Source organism: Hipposideros armiger, unplaced genomic scaffold, assembly GCF_001890085.2.
Source record: "Hipposideros armiger isolate ML-2016 unplaced genomic scaffold, ASM189008v1 scaffold_461, whole genome shotgun sequence".
In the NCBI taxonomy this organism is placed as follows: Eukaryota; Metazoa; Chordata; class Mammalia; order Chiroptera; family Hipposideridae; genus Hipposideros; species Hipposideros armiger.
In genome coordinates, this window is record NW_017731811.1 from 275,790 (window position 1) to 296,282 (window position 20,493).

A 20,493-nucleotide genomic window follows, 5' to 3' on the forward strand; every position below is an offset into this window, starting at 1 on the left:
TTCATTCAGTTTTTTAGATTCCACATATAAGTGAAATCATATGGTATTTGTCTTTCTCCGACCGACTTATTTCACTTAACATAATAGTCTCTAAGTCCATCCATATCATCCCAAATGTTACAATTTCATGTTTGTACTTTTTTATGCCGTAATTTTCTTTGTGTGCATGTGTGTTTTTACTTTTGTTATAAAGGTAATACACGTTTATTGAAACATTGGAACAACATGGAAGCAAGAAAAACTACATTCCTCAGAAGTAAGCATTGTATACTTAATGTATTATGGATATTGTCCCAGGTCCTTACATGTAGCTTGCTTCATTCTGTAAGGACATCCTAGTAATTTATTCACTGACTGTTGGTGGACACATTCCTTTATTACAGCTTTAGTTTATTTAAAACTACTTGAATGTAGAGTGAACTTATACATGTAAGTAACCTTTGTAGGTAATTGAATTTTTAAAACATCGAACTGTTTAATATTATTTTTAGAGAAATACTGCAGAAAATGAAGCGTTCATACATGACTCAATTGCTCAGCAGGCACATCATTTACTATGCAGAGCTCTCAGCAACTTGATTTGTGGAACTATTTGTCCCCACGTGAAACAGCCCATTTCTATTAAGTCCTTGTCTCCCTTTAAAAAACAAAACAAAACAGAGCTTTATTGAGATGTAGTTCACATACTGTACTTGCAATTTGCTCATTTAAGATGAACAGTTCAATGGCTTTAGGACATTCCTAGAGCTGTGCGACCATCACCCCCGTCGATGTTGGAAGGTTCTTATCACACCAGAAAGAAAACACACACACACACACACACACACACACACACCCCCCTTAGCCACTACCTCTCCAATCTCCCCATCCCTCCATCCCCCCACCCGGCCAACTCTAGGCAGCCACTGATCTGCATTCTGTCTCTAAAGATTGCCCTGTTCTGGGTACTTCATGTAAATGGAGCCACAATATGTGGCCCTTGGTGTTAATGGGCACTGATGTTGTTTTTAACTTTGTACAAAATGGTACTCCAGGGTAAGAAATTTGCTTGTGTATATCTTTGGGCATGCATTCTAGTTTTCTTTGGAATGGATTTCACATTTCTTTGGAATAGAAATCACATTTTGAGTGAAAGGCTATTTGATTTTGGATTTTAATAAATAACTACCTTTGGGGGGAATAATTTTGACTCTGAATTTATGCGCCAGCCAGACATTTGACATCCCATTTTTACAAGGCCGTCATTATCAATGGGCATTTCCAATAATTTTCAGTTAGTGTAAAAATGGTATCATGTTAACTAGGGAAGTTGAGCATATTTGTTAGTCTGTTTTATTTCTTATGACTTGCCCCTTTGTTGTAATTGGGTTGCTTCTTGAGTTTTAGGTGCTGTATATTCTGGATATTAGTCTTGTGGCTATTCTGTATTGCAAACACGTTTCTGCAGTCCTGTAGCTTCCGTGAAGCCCGACCTCTGCCAGGCACACCGGGACTTCTTTCCCCTCCACACGTGGACTGCGCCACGCAGCTCGGCAGATAATGCCGTTCTCTGTTTTGTGTAAGAAGGCAGGACAGATGTAATTCTAAGCTCTGCAGTTGTGCACAATTGCACACTCCTCAGTGCTAGCCAGCAGTCACACTAGTCATCAGTCAGGGTTTGTGGGACAGATATGATTGGCAGTTACGATGATTCTCCAGGGAACAGATGGCTTTTACATAATCAGGCCAAACTGAAAGCACCAAACAAATCATTTTATTTAAGGAACACAATTTTATATGTGGCCTTCTTTGAGGCTTTATTTTCATATAACTAATTTAAATTGGGATTGTTTCAGAGTATAGAGCTAACTGCCAGGTTTCAATACATTAGGTCTACTTTGAACCTTCAGGCTCCACAACTTAGCAGCTGGGCAGGCACTGGCTTCAGGTTCTCAGTGGCCCACCAAAGCAGAGGACCAAAAAAGTCCCGCTTTAGTAGGACTGGATTGCCAGTTTCATGGGGGATGCATGTAGCAAAATCATGTAAAAAATCAGGAAAGTGATAAAACCACACAACACTTAAGAGTTGTGGTATTGAGTAAGTCACGATTTCATTATTACTCATATGACCAAAGGAATTCATAGGGTAACGGAGACGGCCCTGCTAACCTAGCAGGCTAGCTCTGAGCGGCACCCTTGTCGTCTGCAGAACAGCAAGGGAGCTTCTGCCTGTGATGATTAGGACAGGCTCGACCAGATGGGTATCTGGGGTTGGCAGCCGAGGTCCAAACCCTGGAACCATCTTAGCTGTGACTGACAAGAGAGCTGTTCATTCTTTAAGCAGCGCTTTCAAAGCCGTTGTGGCTTCGTCTTCATTTGGCTGGTGGGAAGTGGGTTGGGGTGGGGCACGCGCCCAGCAGGAACATTGGGAATGAATGAAGTTCAGTCCTTATCACGGCCATCAGGGCCCTCCACAGCCTGGGGCGTGCACGCCTTCTGTCTGAACCTCATCCCCCCCCCTTCTCCCTTGCCCGCTCTGTCTAGAATGTGCTTCTCTAGGACCTCCACCCAGCTGGTTCCTTTCCATTTCGTGGCTTTGGCCTAGATGTTGCCTCTTCATGCTTGATGTGTCCAAGCCCTGTGGCGCTGTCAGTACTGTTTGCCCCTCCATTGTATTATAGTGTCCCCTCTTATACCCTCCCACAGGAGAGTCAGCTCCAGGAGACCAGGGAGCTTATCTAGTCTGTTCCCTCCTGACCCCCAGGGCCCCACCCCGCCCTTGGCGCACACAAGATGCTTGATGGTAGGTTGACTGACTTCTGCCGAGCCCTGGCCGGAGGTGCATGCCTTCATCCCCCAAGCCTTCCCGTCTGGAAAAGAAGTAATTAGAATGTCTTCTTTATTGGTACTGTACTTGCAGGCAAACGGAGCATGCCCACCTTTTGGGGGATGGGTGAAGTCCTTGGTCATAGAATGCTAATGGATTGGAAATGATCTTTTCTGAAATATAGTTGAAGTTTTCCACTTAGGATCACATTCAGAAATTGACTGTTTCTGAGAGGTTTCACTTTCCTAATGAGACACAGAGGGAGTGAGGACTGGAAAGCGTGTAGGTGTTTCCTTGGGGGCCACAGGCACTTGGTCTGTGTGACTGGGAAGGTAAGCTTGTTGGCAAACGGGCCATGTTGCCTGGTTGGCACCACCTCCTCCACCCAGTGGCTCTAAGGGTGGTAAACTTTGGGAGCCGCTGAGTCCTGGAAGGGAGGAAAGACTAACTGTCAGACCTAGGGTGAGAGCAGAGCAATACAGACCTGCCAGTGCGCACTGTGTTTGTGTCCTTGTAAGAACTTCACCCCCTGGTTACCTGCAGTTTTGGTCCAAGCACTGGCTGTAGCCCACAGTCCCATCTGAGGCCCAGTGTTGCCGTAGAAAACAACACTGCCTTAGTTGACTCCACGGCTTCCTAGTTTTCCCACAGAACTGTGTTTCTCCGAGTGTCAGGTGGCCCTGGCTCCTGGATACCCTCCCTGATAACCAGCCCTATGGCTGCACCCCACTTCCCAGGCGTGCTTAGTATAATTAGTGTCCTGTTTCTCCATGTTGGCTGGCCTGCTGTCTTCTCTTGGTGAGCTTGGAGCTATTAGAGCTAGCTTCCATACATTGAGGATCTTTTCTGGGCCAGAACATCCAGAAATCGATTGTATTTCATTCAGTTCTTCCAAATAAAAGGAGTGGAGCTCTGCGTAGGAGCTGGAAGAGTTCTCCTGACCAGCGTGTGGACTTGGTGCAGGAGGTGGGTCACGGGATTCAGCTGTTCAGAGCATTGGATAGTGTTCTGCTTCCAGGGTGCATTGGGAAGAGCATGGCTACCTACTTGGGGGAACCAGATCTTTCTGAGAAAGACCTGATTACAAAACACACAGTAGGACAAAAATCCTAGTACAGAGTTGTTTGGCTGTAGCATCATTCAAGCCCCCCCCCTCCCCAAATAAAACAAAAACAAAACAAAACTGGAAACAGTCTTCTGTAGGGGAATGGATGAGTAGATCGTGACATCATGTTATGGTGCTGCTCAAAATTAAATTTGTGTACATATTTATGCATGTGTGTATGTACACCAACTTGGGATAGCTGTAATTTATCCATGTAGCATGAATAGTATACCATTTTTTGTTCCTGAGAAAAAGTGCATGCACACTGTGCATGTGTTCTGTATATGAACCTTGAGGAGGCCTGGAAGGTGACGCATGCAACAGTGGCTTCCTGCACATTAGGCTCGGAGCGGGGAAGGTCGTTATTTCCCCGTATGCATCTCTGCACCCCTTGCCTTGCTGCTGTGAGCATTTCATTCTTTAAAATCCAAAAGTAAAAGTAAATGTGAAACTAGGACCTGTACAAAAATGTGTATAGCAGCTTGATTTGTACTATCCCTAAACTGGAAAGAACCCAGATGTTAGCAGGTGAATGGAACCCTACTCAGTGATGCAAGTAAGTCTCAAGGGAGTTACGCTGAGTGTCAGAAGGCATTCCCTATGTCCGTTTCTGTAACATCGTTAAAATGACAAATGATGGTTGTGGAGATTAGTCATTGCTAGGGGTGACAGGGCACACAGAAGGGAGGTGGGATGTGGTTATGAAAGGGCACCCCGAGGGTCCTTGTGTTGGGACTGTTCAGTATCATGACTGTGGTGGACACACAAAACTCACATGTCACAAAATGACTGCAAGTAAATAGGAATACGATTAGTACATTGTCACCATTCATGTCCTGGTTGTGAATATATTGTACTATAATTTTGCAAAATCGTGCTGTTGGGAGAAGGTGGGTAAAGGGAAATGGATCTCCTATTTCTATAATAATTTTGAATCTGTGGTTATCACAAAATAAGTTTAATAGAAAAATGAGATTGGGGTAATACAGTAGAAATTGCAGTACAGGTTATGCTGAGAGCAGGCATTTAAAAAAGTATGTACACAGAATTAAGGACCTCAGCCTTCTCACAGCGTCATGCCTTGTACTCAGGACTTTTTCATCTTTATTTCTTCCAGACTAACTCCTCTGGATTCATTTGTCTGCTCCATCTAACTTGTCCTGTATCTAAGGAGTGAGCGTTCCTCCTTGACGTGGGCAGATAGTGTCTCAGGAAGGAAAAGTAGAGAAAGTGGAAAAAGCAGGGGCTCCATAACCTTACAGATCGGAGTTCCTCCTGTGGCAGGGCCCTCACAGCCCAGCTGTGGCCCTGGTCTGGTGACATACCCTCTCTAAGCCCAAGGGCCCATCTATTGTAGATACAGGAAACTATCCCGCTCTGCCTCAACCCAGGGCTTGTGATCACGACCCGAGACCCAGCAGGGGCCCTGTCAGTGAGAGCTGCTGGAAGCAAACTCAGAGATGCTTCTCCTGCCCCAGCACTGACACAAGCTCTGCCTGCCCTGGGCAGCCCCTCCGGAAGAGCTCTGCTCTGTGCATTGCCCTGGCGTCTGTGTGGGAAGCTTTCCAGGTCTCAGCTCTCAAGCTGCCTCTACCCTTTTATTTGCGTGAGAACTGCAGGCATGCTCATGTGGATGCTTCATGCTGAAAATTTTCACATATAAACTTAATATCAGCTATATTCCTTGCTTCTTAGGCTTGAGGGCTTTCTGTGTTGTCTTTTGAAAAATAAACTACATTCTGGATTCATTTTAGATTTACAGGAAAGTTGCAAAGCGAGTGCAGAGTGTTCCCATGTACCCCTCACTCGGTTCCCCATTGTTAGCAACTTCAATCAACAACAGAGGAACTAGTAGCCACACTTTTTTTCCTATTACCATGCCCTTTCTGCTTCTTGTCCACCTTACCTTTTGAAGGTGATTATTTAAGTTGACGAGTTTGCTTGAATATGTTTCTGGTCCTAATTTTGTGGGGAACTTTAAAAAAAGAATGTTGAGGTATAGAGCTCCCAGAGATTCTATGCAGTCACTCTGATGTGGACGCGAGAACCCTCGTCCCCAAGCCCCACCCAGCACTTGCTGCTGCAGAGCCATGCAGACATGGCGGAGAACCACAGGCTTGGACAAGGTGACTCGAGTTCAGATGGGGGTCCTTCTGCTGCTGACGGGTTTCCAGAACCAATACTGATACATCTAAACTGTCCTTCTGACACACAGTTGGGATTACCATTTAAGAAATTAATCTGCAGAAAGTGACCAGTGTTCTAATTTACCACGATAAACCTATTTTATGTAGTATTCTTTAAAATGGGTTTAATGCCAGGAAAGAGGAGATTAGAGGAAGAAGCCCAAACAGAAGCCTGGGGGTAGGGTGGGGGGGTTTGATTTGGAATTCAAGGTGAACTGGTAGATTTGGGATTAAGATGTGCTGCTGTTAAAGGCTCTGCTTGACCGATCCAGGGACTACGCATTGGTACTCCGTGTATTCTGCCATTTTCACTGAGTCGTGGTTTTGCTCACGGGGGTGTATCACTAGTTGGAAAATTCAAGGAGGAACCTGGGGGCTGAGTGGAGAGTGAATCTGAGGCATGGCTGGATCTTTGTGGCCTAGGATTTTTGTGGTCCTGAAACTTAAGTTGAAAGGCAGTGAGGTTTTATTGTGATGTTTGATCCCCTCAACCCCAGCCTTTTTGGAAGAAGTTTGAGAGATCTTTGTGAAGTGACAAAAAGCGTCAAAGCCAACAAATTGGAATAATGTTCTTCATTTGTTAGCTCATCCAGGAGTGAGATTCAAATTGGCACGGCATCATTTCCATAGCAATTGACAGGTGTTCTTTGGGTTGGTGGTTCTGTTATGACATCACAAATGGAAGTCACTGGGGGGAAAAAGCTGAACATAAGCATAGGCACCCATCTTCAGTAAAAGAGGAGGAAATAGAGGCTTTGTAACTAGCCAAGGTAGCCTTTTGTCAGTTTCTAAAGTCACTATTTATAAAAGGTATTTTGTGCCCTTTTACATATATATTAAAATGATGCCTCTGATACTTATCACAGTGTTTGTTGTCAAAAGGCTTACCAATCACCAGTAATGGAAACGATCTTCTGTTTTTCTGGATGTCATGTGTATGTTTTGGATTGATAATTGCTTTTTTTCACCTGCAGACATTTGGCCTATCAGGGACTTTTTGTTTGTTTATTTGAGGCATTCCATATGTCATTGGTGTTTGACAAACACGTCTCCGTTCTTACTATTTGAGATGGTTGTGTGTCAGAAAATCAGTGTTGTTCATTTTGGCCAAATGAGAGTTGACACATTGGGAAAATTCCATATTGGGGGGGGCATAAAATTTAGGAGCTGGGTCACTTTATATATAGCGATAAATACATGCACTTGTTTGATGATAAAAAAGGCAGTCTTACCATTCAGGATATTTCTGGAAGCCTAGTATAGACTTTTTGTGGATATTTGGGTGCTTTTACCATTTAATTCTGGTCCAGGGATTTACTGTGTCTAATTAAATTTTTAATCCTCTTGTTGAACCAACTCATTTATGAGGAGCTTTTTAAAACTGGATATTCAGTCCCTTAGGAGCTAGACTTGAGTAGCCAGCTTTTGACAAAGGTCCTATGGCAGTTGATTGAGAACTTCATGGGGCCTTTGTTGGCCAGATTCTTCATGTTACCTGGTGGACCAGCCAGGGACTTGGTGCCGTTTCATAGCCGCTGGCCTTGACCACCATCTCTCTGCTTCTGAAGAGTAAAAAGAGCAAATTGGTTAGCCCATCAGAAATGGGTACCTTGGTGTGTAAAAGAACCGCATTCACCTGTGGAACTCTACCTGCCTTGCTTTCTGGGGCCAACCAACTACAGAGAAATCCTGTCTTCATTAACACTAGAACAGGATCCTCATTTTAGAAAATACAATAATACCTTGGTTTGCAAGCATAATTCGTTCTGGAAACAAACTACTCATATTGCAAGACATTGCTCGTTTACCAAGTTAAGATGTTTTAGAAATGTTTGCTCGTCTTGCACACTTGCAAACCAAGTTAGTCGCAATCCAAGGTTTTTACTGTACTAGGCCTTCTTCATTCACCGTATTGCACTTAATCCGAGTGCCGAAAAACTGTGACCCAATTTATTCATTTTTCCACCCTGCACAATAAGGTGTGTGGATGGTGATCTACAAATCTCTTGAATTGATCTTGATTTTTATTATTACCCAACTTCTGGTGAAAAAGTTGTCTATCTCAAGTCATCAAAACAAACCCTTGAAGACACTTTCTTTCAGCAATAATCTGAATTCACTTGGATTTTACAATCTTCAGAGTCACAGATCAGGCAAGTTATGATTTGTCAGTTTAGACTGCTTACCTTTACACAACATCCTAGCGTTAGAAGCAAAGCTGATTTGTATACAGAGAATTATTTGCCATTTTTGCATTTGTGCATTATAAGCCATATTTTAAAGAAATTGCACTGGGACAGATTGAACCGAGGAACTATAAGTACTAAGTGTGCATCAAGCAAATTACTTTAAGATTTATACTGCATTCATGTGATACGAGTGTGTGTATACAGTAGACAATAATACTCTTCTACTTCCATAGTATCCCTTCATAGTTTCTGTGTATCCTCTCAGTGTTTGTTTATTCGTGTAAAGGGAAATAAGAATTTATATATTCGTATTCTAACATCTCTTTATAACAAAGGTTGCACTTAATTGCTTGGCATCTTAATTTTTTTTTAACTTAGAGAACTTCCCATATAGGTACATTGAGAAACTTTTAAAAAAAATGCTGCATAATATTCCATTGGTGGACTGTGCCATTATTTCATAGGTCTTCTGCCTTCATATAGGGGTTTTTTTCTTGTAAAACATTTTTTATGATGGTTTGATGTAGTTTGATGTAGTTAATTTAGGAGGATAAATGTGGATGAAAGATAGTTTAGTCAAAGTACCTGATTTTTTTTTATTTGGCTATTAATATTAAGCACATATGTTTTAGAGTTTAGAGTTTGAGCTCGTTTAGCAATGGTAGAAGGAATTTCTCCTTTCCCTACTTCCCTCTCCCAATTTTCCTGTCAGGGTATGGTGGTAGAGGGACCAGTTTAAAGGTGTATATATGTTTGTTTTTAAAAAATTGCTTTTAGCACAATTGTTAATTGTGTATTGATATTTAATAAAACGAAGAGGATCAAGATTGGAAGTGGTCTGTTTCAATGTGGATGGTAATACTGTTTCTTGGCTTCCAAGGATTTCTAAGGTGTATGTGTGATGCCTAAGAAGGGTGAAGTGCGGTTTATATTCTGGAATTATTTGAGAGATGTAACCTTGATAGTTTGGGGTTTTGGATAGTGTCTAGAGAGGGGAAAGGGGCCGGTGCTATCCGTGGTGCTGAACCTGACTGAATGCGGGTCAGAATGCTGGAAAGGCTCTGAAATGTCAGAAGCTAAAGATATACCTATGGAACTATGTTTACATCACATCTTCTGTTTGTAGCTGAGACTCTTAAAATTTAAGGAGGGTCTGATGCTGCTGGGAAAGCTGATTGCACAGGCCAGTATTAGTTGCAGTGAGCTGTACTAATTATGAAAGAAGGAGACGGTTTAAATGTGGAGAATGGTCCTTAATATGTAAATATTTTTCAAGCCAGATTTCAGCAGGCATTTAGAATGACAAAAGCATTTTATTGGTTTCTCAGTCGTTTCCGGACTCTATACATGCCAGTTCTCTCAGGGATCTCCTTTTCACATTCTCTGCACCTCCCCAAAACACCAGTCCTGGTTTTTGCATGGATTTATACTTCAATTATACATCACTTGTCCAGTGACACTTATGTGTGTACTGCCACGTAAGTGACACGTACAGAAATCTAATGTACACTGATATATGTGTTTAGTAAACCCTCAACAATATTTATTTATTTTTAATGTGTAGGAAACCTATTTCAAAAGAAAGATCGTTGCAGACGGAGCAGATTATTGGTGTGGTATACTGCGTGTTCAAATCTCATTTAGCATTTGGAAGCAACCCAAGTTCATAATAAACATACTAGTAAATATTTTTTGGTTCAGAGTGCATTTATTATGGCATAATTGAAACTTATTAGTGATTGGAGATCATCAAAACCACCAACATATTTTTGTTTACTTATCTGGCCATGAAGGTAAAAACCCTGGAATTTCTTTGTTTTCTTTAAAGCTGGAGATACAGATGACCCACCAAGAATTACTCAAAACCCTGTTATCAACGGGAATGTAACCATGAGTGATGGGCACAACAACACAGAGGAAGATATGGAGGATGGTAAGTGCCTGTGGTTTGCTTACTTGCTTTGGGCAGAAAACTGTCAGACACCAACAGATGGGATGCATATTTCTTCCTTGGGTACTTCTGAGTTTCTTAAGTAGCTAGATTGTAGGAGGTTGTATCTGAAGAAAATTTAGGAGCCTGTTTTGGTGTTGAATTTCAAGATTGCCTACAAATTGCAAGGTAAGGTGATTCCCCAGCCTAGGTGAGAAGGTTTAAATACAGAAGTTTGTAAGAGATGGGTATTTATTCAGGCCTGCAATTTTCCAGCCACTGTTAGTATTCAGAACAAGTACACGTTACTCTCCTTTCCTTCTTGTTTGCAGCAAGATACTTTTAGACATTGGAACTTGGCTATCCATTGCATTCTTACTGTAGTGTGTATATCAGTTGTCTGTAGCTGATAATCCCTCCCCACTCCTAATAGGTGTGAAATCAGAGCCGAGCTCTGGGCTTCATTCTCCCACACTAACTTTGGTCTGTATCTTCTATGCAAAAAGTATATGCATATGTACATGCATGGACATTTTATGCCTAGGAAATCACTTTCTTTTGAGGCAATTTCTTCTCTATAACTTATCAGACTTTGTGACCTATGTGCATTTGCAAGGTCAAAATCGTGAGCCGGTAGCAGCCAGTAATACTTTATGCAGCCCCTGGAATCTTGCAGTGTAATATGAAACCATGTTCTGTCAAAGGCATGTCCATCAATCCTCATGAGGGTTGTGTCCTTCCCAGGGGTGTAACGGGGCAGTTGAAAGAAACCTCATCAGCCACGGGTTGCACCACCAGAAGGACTGCTGTTCAGACCTCCTGCCAAAAGTTCAGCCTCCATGAGAAACTGCAGCCGTAGTTGAGAGTTGTCTCACAGTGCGGTTTACCCCCTGGCAGCTGGCTGAGGCAATATCTGAGGAAGGTAAAGAGGCGTGGTCTAAACCCGCTGCTTTGTTACCCGTGGAGTGCGCTTTCCACAGTAGACCAAGGGCAACGGTGTGGGTGTGGTCTCTTTGGTTGCTGGGCTCTTGGTTTTATTTCAGACACCGGAGATGCCAAAAGTGGTTCAGGGTGCACAGTGGGAAGGCATGGCCAGGGCTGTTGTGCCAGGTGTGAGTCAGGGACCGATGCTAGTCACTTGTGGAGCAGTAATTGGCCCAGCCCAGTCACAGCTCTCCCGGTCTATTTTCCACGGAGCCATTTCATACTGATATTTCCACTCTTGGTTTTAGGGGGGCGGAGCGTGGGAGAAGGCACACGTATAGATAAAAGGGCAGGGTGTCTCAACCTCGGCACTGCTGCCTTCTTGGGTGGGTCATTCTTTGTTGTAGGGGGCTGTCCTGTGCATTGTAGGATGCCAATGTCATCCCATCCTTATGCCCCCTAGTTGTGACAACTAAAACTGTCTCCAGATACTGCCAGATTTCTCTTGGGGGCCTGAATTGCCTCATTTGTGAATCTCTGTTATGAGATCATAATGTAGGTAAAATCCCTTTCCTCTTAAGGCCATTTTACTAAATTATTAGTAATAAGTAGTGGTGCTGAACCATACAACCTAAAAGTGGAAATGCTCCTGTAGTGAATCACCAAATGGAAAAAGTGTATTATAGGGAAAAGTAGAGTAGTCTTCAATAGCACTTTCTTCCTGGTTTGGATTTTAGGTGCCTTTTGAGGGGCCTAGGGGTGAGAGAGTGAAAAAGATCATCTCTGACGGTGAAGGGGGCGGGAGGGAGATGGTCCTGGTTCCAGGAGTAGAAGCCTTGCTATAGGGCACCGTTTTCCCAGCTGTGATGTGTATTTTGAAACACTCTTCTGCAGGAGATAAATGTGTCGTGAAATTAGGAAGATTGAGGAGTGCTAGGTTAAACAGGTTTCTAAATTTCTGCACTTCTCCAAGCCGTCAGTATCCAAACATTTTCCTCCAAAAGACTTTTTGTTAATGATTCCCCAGGACTGAACTTTAGAATCCCTTTTCCCTGAATCTCCTTTTAACATCTTAATCTGGAAAACACTGGGTTACAGTGATCAGTGCAGAGGCCTTAGTAAGGGAAGTTTCTTATACAGAAGTTAAACAGCTAACAGCACAGATTGGAAAAATGTTTAGTGAGATGGAACGCATTTAGAAATCCTGTTAACATAGAGTTATGGACAAGTATCAGAATCATTTTCTAGTTGTACCTACTTACTCTACTTTGATTTCAGTTTCTTACTCAGTTTTTCCTGAGATGACCATGAGATGTTTTATTTATTTATTTATTTTTTTAAAGATTTTTTTATTGGGGGAATGGGAACAGTGCTGGGGAATTGGGGGAAGGGGAACAGACAAGTTGCTGTCGTCTTGTTCTTCAATCTAGTTGTGGAGGATGTTGCTTCACTGGCCCAAGTTGGCACCATCATTGCGCTCTTCTCTGGTGAGGCAGATCAGTCGCCGGCTTCTGGACGGCCGCTCACTGCGGCTGCTGGCCCGCTCACGCTGGCTGCTGGCTACATATGGTAGCCCATGGCAACCCACTGCCACAGGGGCTGCAGCCTACGCCGTCGCCGGCGACTCACGGCAACCCAGCTCCAGGTTGAGCTGTTGTTCAGCATCTTAGCTGTGGAGGGCAGTGTCACTGGCCCTCATATGTGGGATCCGAACCGGGGCCCTCTGGCATCCCAAGCGAGTTCTTAACCATCACGCCACTCGGCCGGCCCGACCATGAGATGTTTTAGAGCAAATGCGGGCTCTGCAGATCTAGATGGATCTAGTTCGAGATTGTTGGTACCCGTGAAACAAAAGTAATTTCTGGGAATTAACTAGGACTTGGCAAAGACTTGGATTAGAATGAATGATTGAGGGTTGATTAAAATGACTGCAAGAATGCCATTTGGGAAAACAACCTTTTTGATTAAAAAACCCTAGGTATACTTTTTCATGCAGCTGAAACCCAGGCTGGTACATTGGCCTTTGACCTGCGAAGATAAGATTGTTGTCAGAATGGCCATTGTGAGAGCTGGGAGCTGCTGCTGCTCTCTGAGGATGGGAAGGTAGTGGGTTATCAAGTTTTCTGATTGAGAATGTGTGATGACAGCAGTTAACACAAGTTCATCATCCTATCATTTACAATAAAAAGACGCATAGAGTAATGAAATAAATGTCCGGTGGCATCCAGGCAGGGTGGAGTCTATTTGGGTGAAATACTAATACTGCAGGATATGGGGTCTCCTCCCAGGTATACTGCTTTTTAAAACATTTTTGATTTTGAAGTAATCATAGACACAGAGCAAGTTGCAAAAACAGTACGTAGAACTCCATGCACCTTTGCCCATTTTCTTGGGCAAAGACGTCTGTCAATCTCACGTCATTCCTCATAGTAGAACATCAGGCCAGTCTTACCTGCCAAAGATGGGTTTCAAGTTGGCTTCTCTCTCTTTTTTTTTTTTGTAGAGGGCAGTGTCACTGGCCCTCATATGTGGGATCCGAACCGGGGCCCTCTGGCGTCCCAAGCCAGCTCTTCACCATCGCGCCACTCGGCCGGCCCGGCTTCTCTTTTATTGTAGACCCTTCTGTCTTGACCTTTCGCTGTTTAGCTTTTCAGTCATTCAATTAGTGTCATTTCCAGCCATAGGATGAGATTTTGTTTCACATGAAACCTCACGTGAAACCAATTAGCATGTTTCGGAAGATGAGCTTGTTCTAAGGATGTGCCTTGAATGTGAGGCAGAATCTCACACCTAGTGTGTAATTCAGCGAGTGTGAACTATGTACTCTGCCATCTCGTGGACTGGGTGGCATGCTGCCTTCACTGTTGTTTGGTCCTATTAATATTTAAAGATCAATTCAGGAATTAGAAGTGTGGGGTGGAAGAACAGAAAAGTACTTATAAGATGTATCAATTTTTGTCTATATAAAAATCGAATCCTACAAAGAGCTAAATTTTATCTGAACACAAAGTAGGAGCCTTAGAAGCGAGGTGGGGAATCTGCAGCTTTGAGCTCTAGGACCCAAGAGTGCGTGTCCTGCAGTTGACTTGCGTTTGATTCCTTTCTGTTCTTCCATCACTACAAAGCAGGCAGGCCTGTTTTACTTATGGGGGCTCCGTTTGGTGGCGGTAAGTCCAACGCCAGAAGGGCGTTCTGCAAATCAGAGGCGGGGTCACTGTGCTTAGTGTTCCCAAATCTTGGGTATTGCAACCCCCTGTGGTCACTTGGTAAAACACCTGGGGTAAGATGAGCCACTTAACCCTGGCAAGCCTCAGTTTCCTCGTCTGTGAAGTGAGAATTAAGTCACGGCTGCCCTTGCCTGTCTTGCAGGATTTAAGTGCTGCTCAGATGTGATCTGTGTATCTGTGCAAAAGTGGCCCACTTTTCTCCTAAGCCATCCTAGACATCATTCTCTTGAACAAGTTTAGCTTCTTGCTTTTTTGGTGGACTTTTATTATCCTTTAAAGTGGTTGGGGTTACCTGCCACTGGAAGGGGCTCAAATACAGCATGCACCTCTTATCTCTTAGGTGTGACCATCTCCCCCATCCCCTCAGCCGCTCTCCTTCCAAAGGGCCTCTCGGAACTGCTGAGCAGGGTTACATGTGCAGGGAAAAAAATTAGGGGGGAAGAAAGGGGGTTTAAAAGAAGGTAAAAATGCTAACTTCACATATACTTTCGGATTGTATTTCTTGATAAAGAATAGTACCCTCTCATGAGGACTGATGGACATGTTTTCTTAAGAACAAATTCAGTTAGTCGCAAATGAAGCAGTTTGTGTGCACTGAGGAGTCTGTACCCTGAGGCTCGGCTGTCTCAGTGAAGTTGGGAGCCTGAAGGCTGAAGGAAGAGGGGGTGTGCTCTTCCCTTGCCCTTCCCCCAAGTCTCCTATCCCTTCTAGTGCTTCAGGAGCCTGGGGGGCAGGGATGTCAAAATAGCACCTGATTGTAAACCAGAAAAAGCCTTCCAGGTTCCTTCTATCCTGTGGCTCCTCACAGTGTGGCCCTTGGTCCCCTGCAGTCTGTGAGCGGTCCCCAGTCTGCAACGAGATAGGTACAGAAAGTGAGAGAAAGCATTTAGGAATGTGTGCCTTGCTGTGGCAGTTTTAATAAGGTGCTGGCAGTGACAGATTGGCCGGGTGGCCTTGGGAGGACCACTGCTTCACCAGAGCCGGAGAAGCATCTGTAACGACACTGCTGGGTTTGTTTTGTCAAAGCTTATCCGGGGGCCTCTGTCATTTTTTTAAATGAATAGCCACGCCACCATCAGGAAAAGGTGGGATTCTAAAGTGTGACTTTAGTTGGAAGTCTGCTAAGAGGCACTATATCAGTACTTTGCTTTTTATTGGAGGAAGCCATAATTCCTTAAATTGGCCTTCAGTCTCACTGAGTAATAAAGAATACCAGTTTCTTTCTTTGTTGTTTTTTGTGTGTGTGTGTTTTCTTTTCTTTCTTTCTTTCTTTTTTTTTTTTTTTTTAAGTTATTCCCCCTAAGCAGCCCAGGCTGGTGTTTCACAGAATATTGTGAACTAATGAAAGTAACATTTATTTTTAGGCTGACTTCTCAGCAGTCTTTTTGTCTCTAAACAGTGCTGCGGGGTTTCCCGCCTCCCCTGAAGGCCTCCTCCTGTGTTTGCAGGTTCGGCGCCCCCCTCATTTCTCCTCTCCAGGCTCAGCCCAAGTCTCAAGCCTTTTTCTTTTCCTCCACAAGTCCTGTCCTTGAATGGCTGTTACACATCTCATCCCTTCTGTCCAGAGTCCCCCCGTGCACTAAGGATTACTTGCAAATTAAGACAGACGAAATCAGACAGACTAGAATAGACGTTCTTACTGAACTTTTGAATTTGGGAGGGAAGGCAGGTATGTGTTGTTACCCCTCTGAGTTTGGGATTTCATTCACACAAACTATGTCATCTCACTGTTTTAGCTTCTTAATAAATCGGAAATGACACTGTCATTTCCCAGAGAGCTAGGTTTTCACAGTCAGGTTGTGGTTGTTTAGAATAGTTTATCCCAGCTGGTTGGTGTTTTTTTCGGGGCTGTTTCACAATGCACGGGCTCTGATTGACACCATCTTTTCTTGCAGACACGAGTTGGCGCTCCGAGGCAACCTTTCAGTACACTGTCGAGCGCTTCAGCAGACTGAGTGAGTCGGTCCTTAGCCCTTCGTGTTTTGTGCGAAATCTGCCATGGAAGATTATGGTGATGCCACGCTTTTATCCAGACAGACCACACCAAAAAAGCGTAGGATTCTTTCTCCAGTGCAATGCTGAATCTGATTCCACGTAAGACAGTTTAAATGATGCAATTACAAATCCAGAGATAGTTATAATACATTATTGGAAGCCAAATTTGATTGGCCTCTTTTTGAATTTTGAAAAAAAAAAATTTTTTTTTTTAAATTTCCTTGATGCCTCTTTTACATAGCCCTTTGAGTTTAAATGAAATACATTTCCCTCTTTAAAACTCACTGGTAGGTATTCTGTTCAAACCAGAAAAGGTGTATATTTTTCTGGCAAATAAAAAACTAAAGTTCCTGTGTTAGACCCTACCCCATGGAACATGGAGTCAAGGCACAGTGGGTTAGCTGACTACTGGGTCACCAGGCTTAGTTCCTACAGTAGCTGCCCAAGGGGAAAATTGTAGTTAAGTAGAATTCTGCAGGCCAGCATCCTCATGTGTGCTAATCAGTTCCTATGGGTTATTCAGAAAATTCAAAGTAAAACACTCTTTGAGAGTTTTACAACATGGTTCTGTCGGGCTTATTTTAGAAAAAAAAAATTTTATTCATGTAGTTTCTTAAAAGAGGTATATTATTCAAAGTCTTAAATTGAGGAAAGTCTTGGTGGGTTCCTCTATTCAAATAAAACTAAAGATTAGAGGCAATCTGACGAGTGTTTAGACTAGATACTCTGGTCTAAGAGACAGCTGTAGCCTGGATAGCGGTTTGGCGACACAGTGAGCCGTCCACATCCCGTGTCCGCGGCACGACCCTGAGCAAGTGGAGGTGCTGACGTGAGCAGCGCAGCTCTTTAATGAGTCTGTAGCCGTGTCAGAGTCCAGTTGTAACATTTCCTTTATAAGCTGTGCTTTCACTGTGAACCCTTTGGTGGACTTTTAAAGTGGTGCATCTTTTTGGTCTTTAAACGTGGCTGCATCTGTGGTCATTTCTCTTGTGGCTGTGATTTAACACCCATGCACAGCCCTGCCCGGAGGCCATTGTCAATGAAAGGGTGCTCTTGAGAACTTGGGAGCCAGTTTCTATGAAGCTACAGGGCTCCGGAGTGATGCTTAGAAGTGACACCTTTATTATTAGTAGAACCTAGAGCTTTAAGTCTGTTTATCTAAAAAAAAAAAAAAAAAGCATTATCATCATTTTTTATTACTTTCAAATAATACCCATATTAGATATCAGAACTATTATCGGATCAAAAAAGCATAGTCTTGCAAAATCTAAACATGTATTTTATAGATACCAATAAAAACTTGACTTAAATGTTTTAAAAATTAAATAAAACCATGAATTAAATCATTAAATAGGAGCACCCCCAAACCCTTTTAGCTCCTTTCTCCACTAAAGGTAAATATGTCCCCTGACCCCTCCAAAAAAAAAGAAAAGCTAAAAAATAAATATGGGCATTTTTGTGTTTTGTGGTTTTTAAAAATGTATAAACATCAGTGAAATATATCAACTAAGGCTTAGATTATTTTCTTTAAACAGGTCGTGGTCTTGTCATGCACAAGCAGTGCTGAAGATAATAAATTACAGAGATGACGAGAAGTCATTCAGTCGTCGTATTAGTCATTTGTTCTTCCATAAAGAGAATGATTGGGGATTTTCCAATTTTATGGCCTGGAGTGTAAGTAACAGTGGATTTAGACTGAATAATCTGAGCGTCATTCCGTGTTCCCCTAAACCTTTTATTCTTCAAATTCATTTTAGAATCAAAAGACTTGTTTTATAAGTTGGACAGGTATCTATGAAAATGTGGTTTCTCCAGTTTCCTAGCTAAGGTTTATAGCAGCTATCGGGACTCGCTGCCAAACTCTGTAAGGTAGTGAATAGCTTTCCTGAAAGGCTAAATTTCCTTTAAAAGAAATGACCAATGGGGGCCCTTCCCTGAGTCAGGCATAGTGCTGGGTGTTTTCAGTTAGCTTCATTAATTCTCAGACCAGTTCAGTTGGGCTGCTTTTTGCAGAGGTGGAAACCAGTAGAACATTCTTAGGAACATTGTGCTCGGCTCTCTGGCCTGGGTTCTCTGGAGCCTCCCCAGCCCAGCTCTGACGAGCAGACACCGGTCCCTCACTTCCCACGCTGCGTGCTGCGTGCGCCCCAGTGCCTCTGGGATGCCTCCTAGAGGAACCAGGCTTCCTGTTCAGAGAACACTGCTTAAAACAAACCAAACACCGCAAAGCTAGACGCACAATTTGGGTGTTTGAAAAGTAGTATTTTAATCTGTTAACTACACGCCACTAGGGTAATTGTCTCTTTGGAATGAAGTGAGCATTCGTGTATTCTTATGCAAGTTGGATATTCTTATTTTTTATAGGAAGTGACTGATCCTGAGAAAGGCTTTATAGATGATGACAAAGTGACTTTTGAAGTCTTTGTACAGGCGGATGCTCCCCATGGAGTTGCGTAAGTTTTTCTTTAATTGGGTGCTATTAAGAGATGACTTCTGTGCTGTGTTGAGAGCTGTATCCGCATATTAACAGAGATGCATGTATTCTACAGATGAGCACCTTCTCACCCATTGGCACACACACGGAGCACACAGATATGTATACCAGCTTCACAGTCACACCTTTGTGGGCAGACTTATTGAGCAGTTTCTAGATGCCAGACCCTGCTGTGCCCTGGGACTGTAATTACGGTCACCAAGATGGCCGTGGGTTTCTGTCCTCAGAGAACGTCAGGCTGGTTGGGTAAAGCTGTGAGACCAGTACGTAAAGAACTACAGCAGGAGCTGCTCTGTTTTTATTTTGAAGAGGGCCGGGATGTAGAACTCTGGGGTGGCATCACTGCATGCCAATGGGTCACCGCTGAGGGGCTGAAGGGGTGAGTGGGCTGTGACAGCTTAGAGGAGGGCCTGTGAGGAGCTGCTTTTGTCACTGGTCCAGGGAGGTCTGTGTAAAAGAAGTTTTGGCCTTAAAGAGTGTGTTGGGTTATTGGTTGCTAAGGAGGGACAGTAGAATGGGGTAGGGAGGACGACATGAGTAGAGAGACGGGCAGGAGAGTTTGGGATTGGGTAGCACATCAGGAAAGTGTAGAGTAGAACTGAAAGCTGACATGGTAAGTTGGGAGCAGGTTTTGGAAGACCAGCAAACTTTTTAAGGCCCAGGAGTGAAACAGTAACATTCTCATCTACGAAGATGTGGCAGACTCCCAAGGGGCAGGCCCTCAGTCTGGCTCATGGTGTTTTGTTTCCACTTGGCCTTACTCTCAGCAAGAATGCAGAGGATGACCTGGATGGAATGGGGCAGGGAGCAGCGGGGTGGCCACAAAGGAGTCGTTACTTAGTCCAGGTCCTGGCTTACGGGGCTTGGGGGTGGCCCTGGGAATGTTTTTGAATCAGCAAATAAGATTTATTAGCTTTTATGTGAATTGGGCCGATCCAAGAGGAATCAGGCTTTGCTTGCCTTTTCAAAACATACACTTGAGTTGTACTCAGACATCAGAAGGCCGGGGGCAAAAACAAGGTATTTCTAATGAAATTTTGTGTGGCTTTTAAAAATTTGCTTCCTTTTTTAAAACCTTCCCCTATATCTCTTGACCAAAAAAGTAGGTTGGGTTTTTCAGCCTTAACCAATCAAAACAGTTTTCTTGGTTCAGTCTCACTTGTCCAAATCTGGTCAGCCATTATCACCTAAATCTTTATGATTGTAACCATCTTTAGTTCAGGATTCTTGCATTTTGTTTTCAATTTTTAAAATTATTTTTGCATACACGTGCACCTTTTAACTGTGGCCCTTCGGCACACCTGAGTATGTTTGCAAGGTCATGGACTAACCCCTGGAATCAGGGTACTGTGGGCCTTGACCTCACAATAAATGTCCCCTCTCTGATGGGTTACGCTTGGCGGCCATTGTGTTTGTTCATGTCTTTGTACTATATACAGAGTGAGATGGGGACAGAGGTGGGAGGATTGTTCTGCTTTTAAGTGGCATTCTCTTTTTATTTATTTTTAAGACATTTTATTGGGGGAACAGTGTGTTTCCCCAGGACCCATCAGCTCCAGGTCAAGTAGTTGTTTCAATCTAGTTGTGGAGGACGCAGCTCCTTGGCCCATGTGGGGATCGAACCGGCAACCTTGGTG

General features: G+C 43.4%; 1 protein-coding gene across 2 annotated transcripts in view; it reads left to right on the forward strand.

The window, feature by feature from the left end:
* Positions 1-20,493, forward strand: part of USP7 (ubiquitin specific peptidase 7) — a 64,290-nt gene that overhangs the window by 19,703 nt on the left and 24,094 nt on the right. The window contains exons 2-5 of one of the 2 annotated variants that reach the window (XM_019666142.1): positions 10,115-10,219; positions 16,263-16,461; positions 17,898-18,036; positions 18,727-18,815. In XM_019666142.1, the coding sequence (XP_019521687.1) occupies positions 10,115-10,219; positions 16,263-16,461; positions 17,898-18,036; positions 18,727-18,815 (532 nt within the window). Of the gene's footprint in view, positions 1-10,114; positions 10,220-10,965; positions 11,139-16,262; positions 16,462-17,897; positions 18,037-18,726; positions 18,816-20,493 lie in introns of those variants that run through there. The other variant, XM_019666143.1, reaches the window with a different exon arrangement.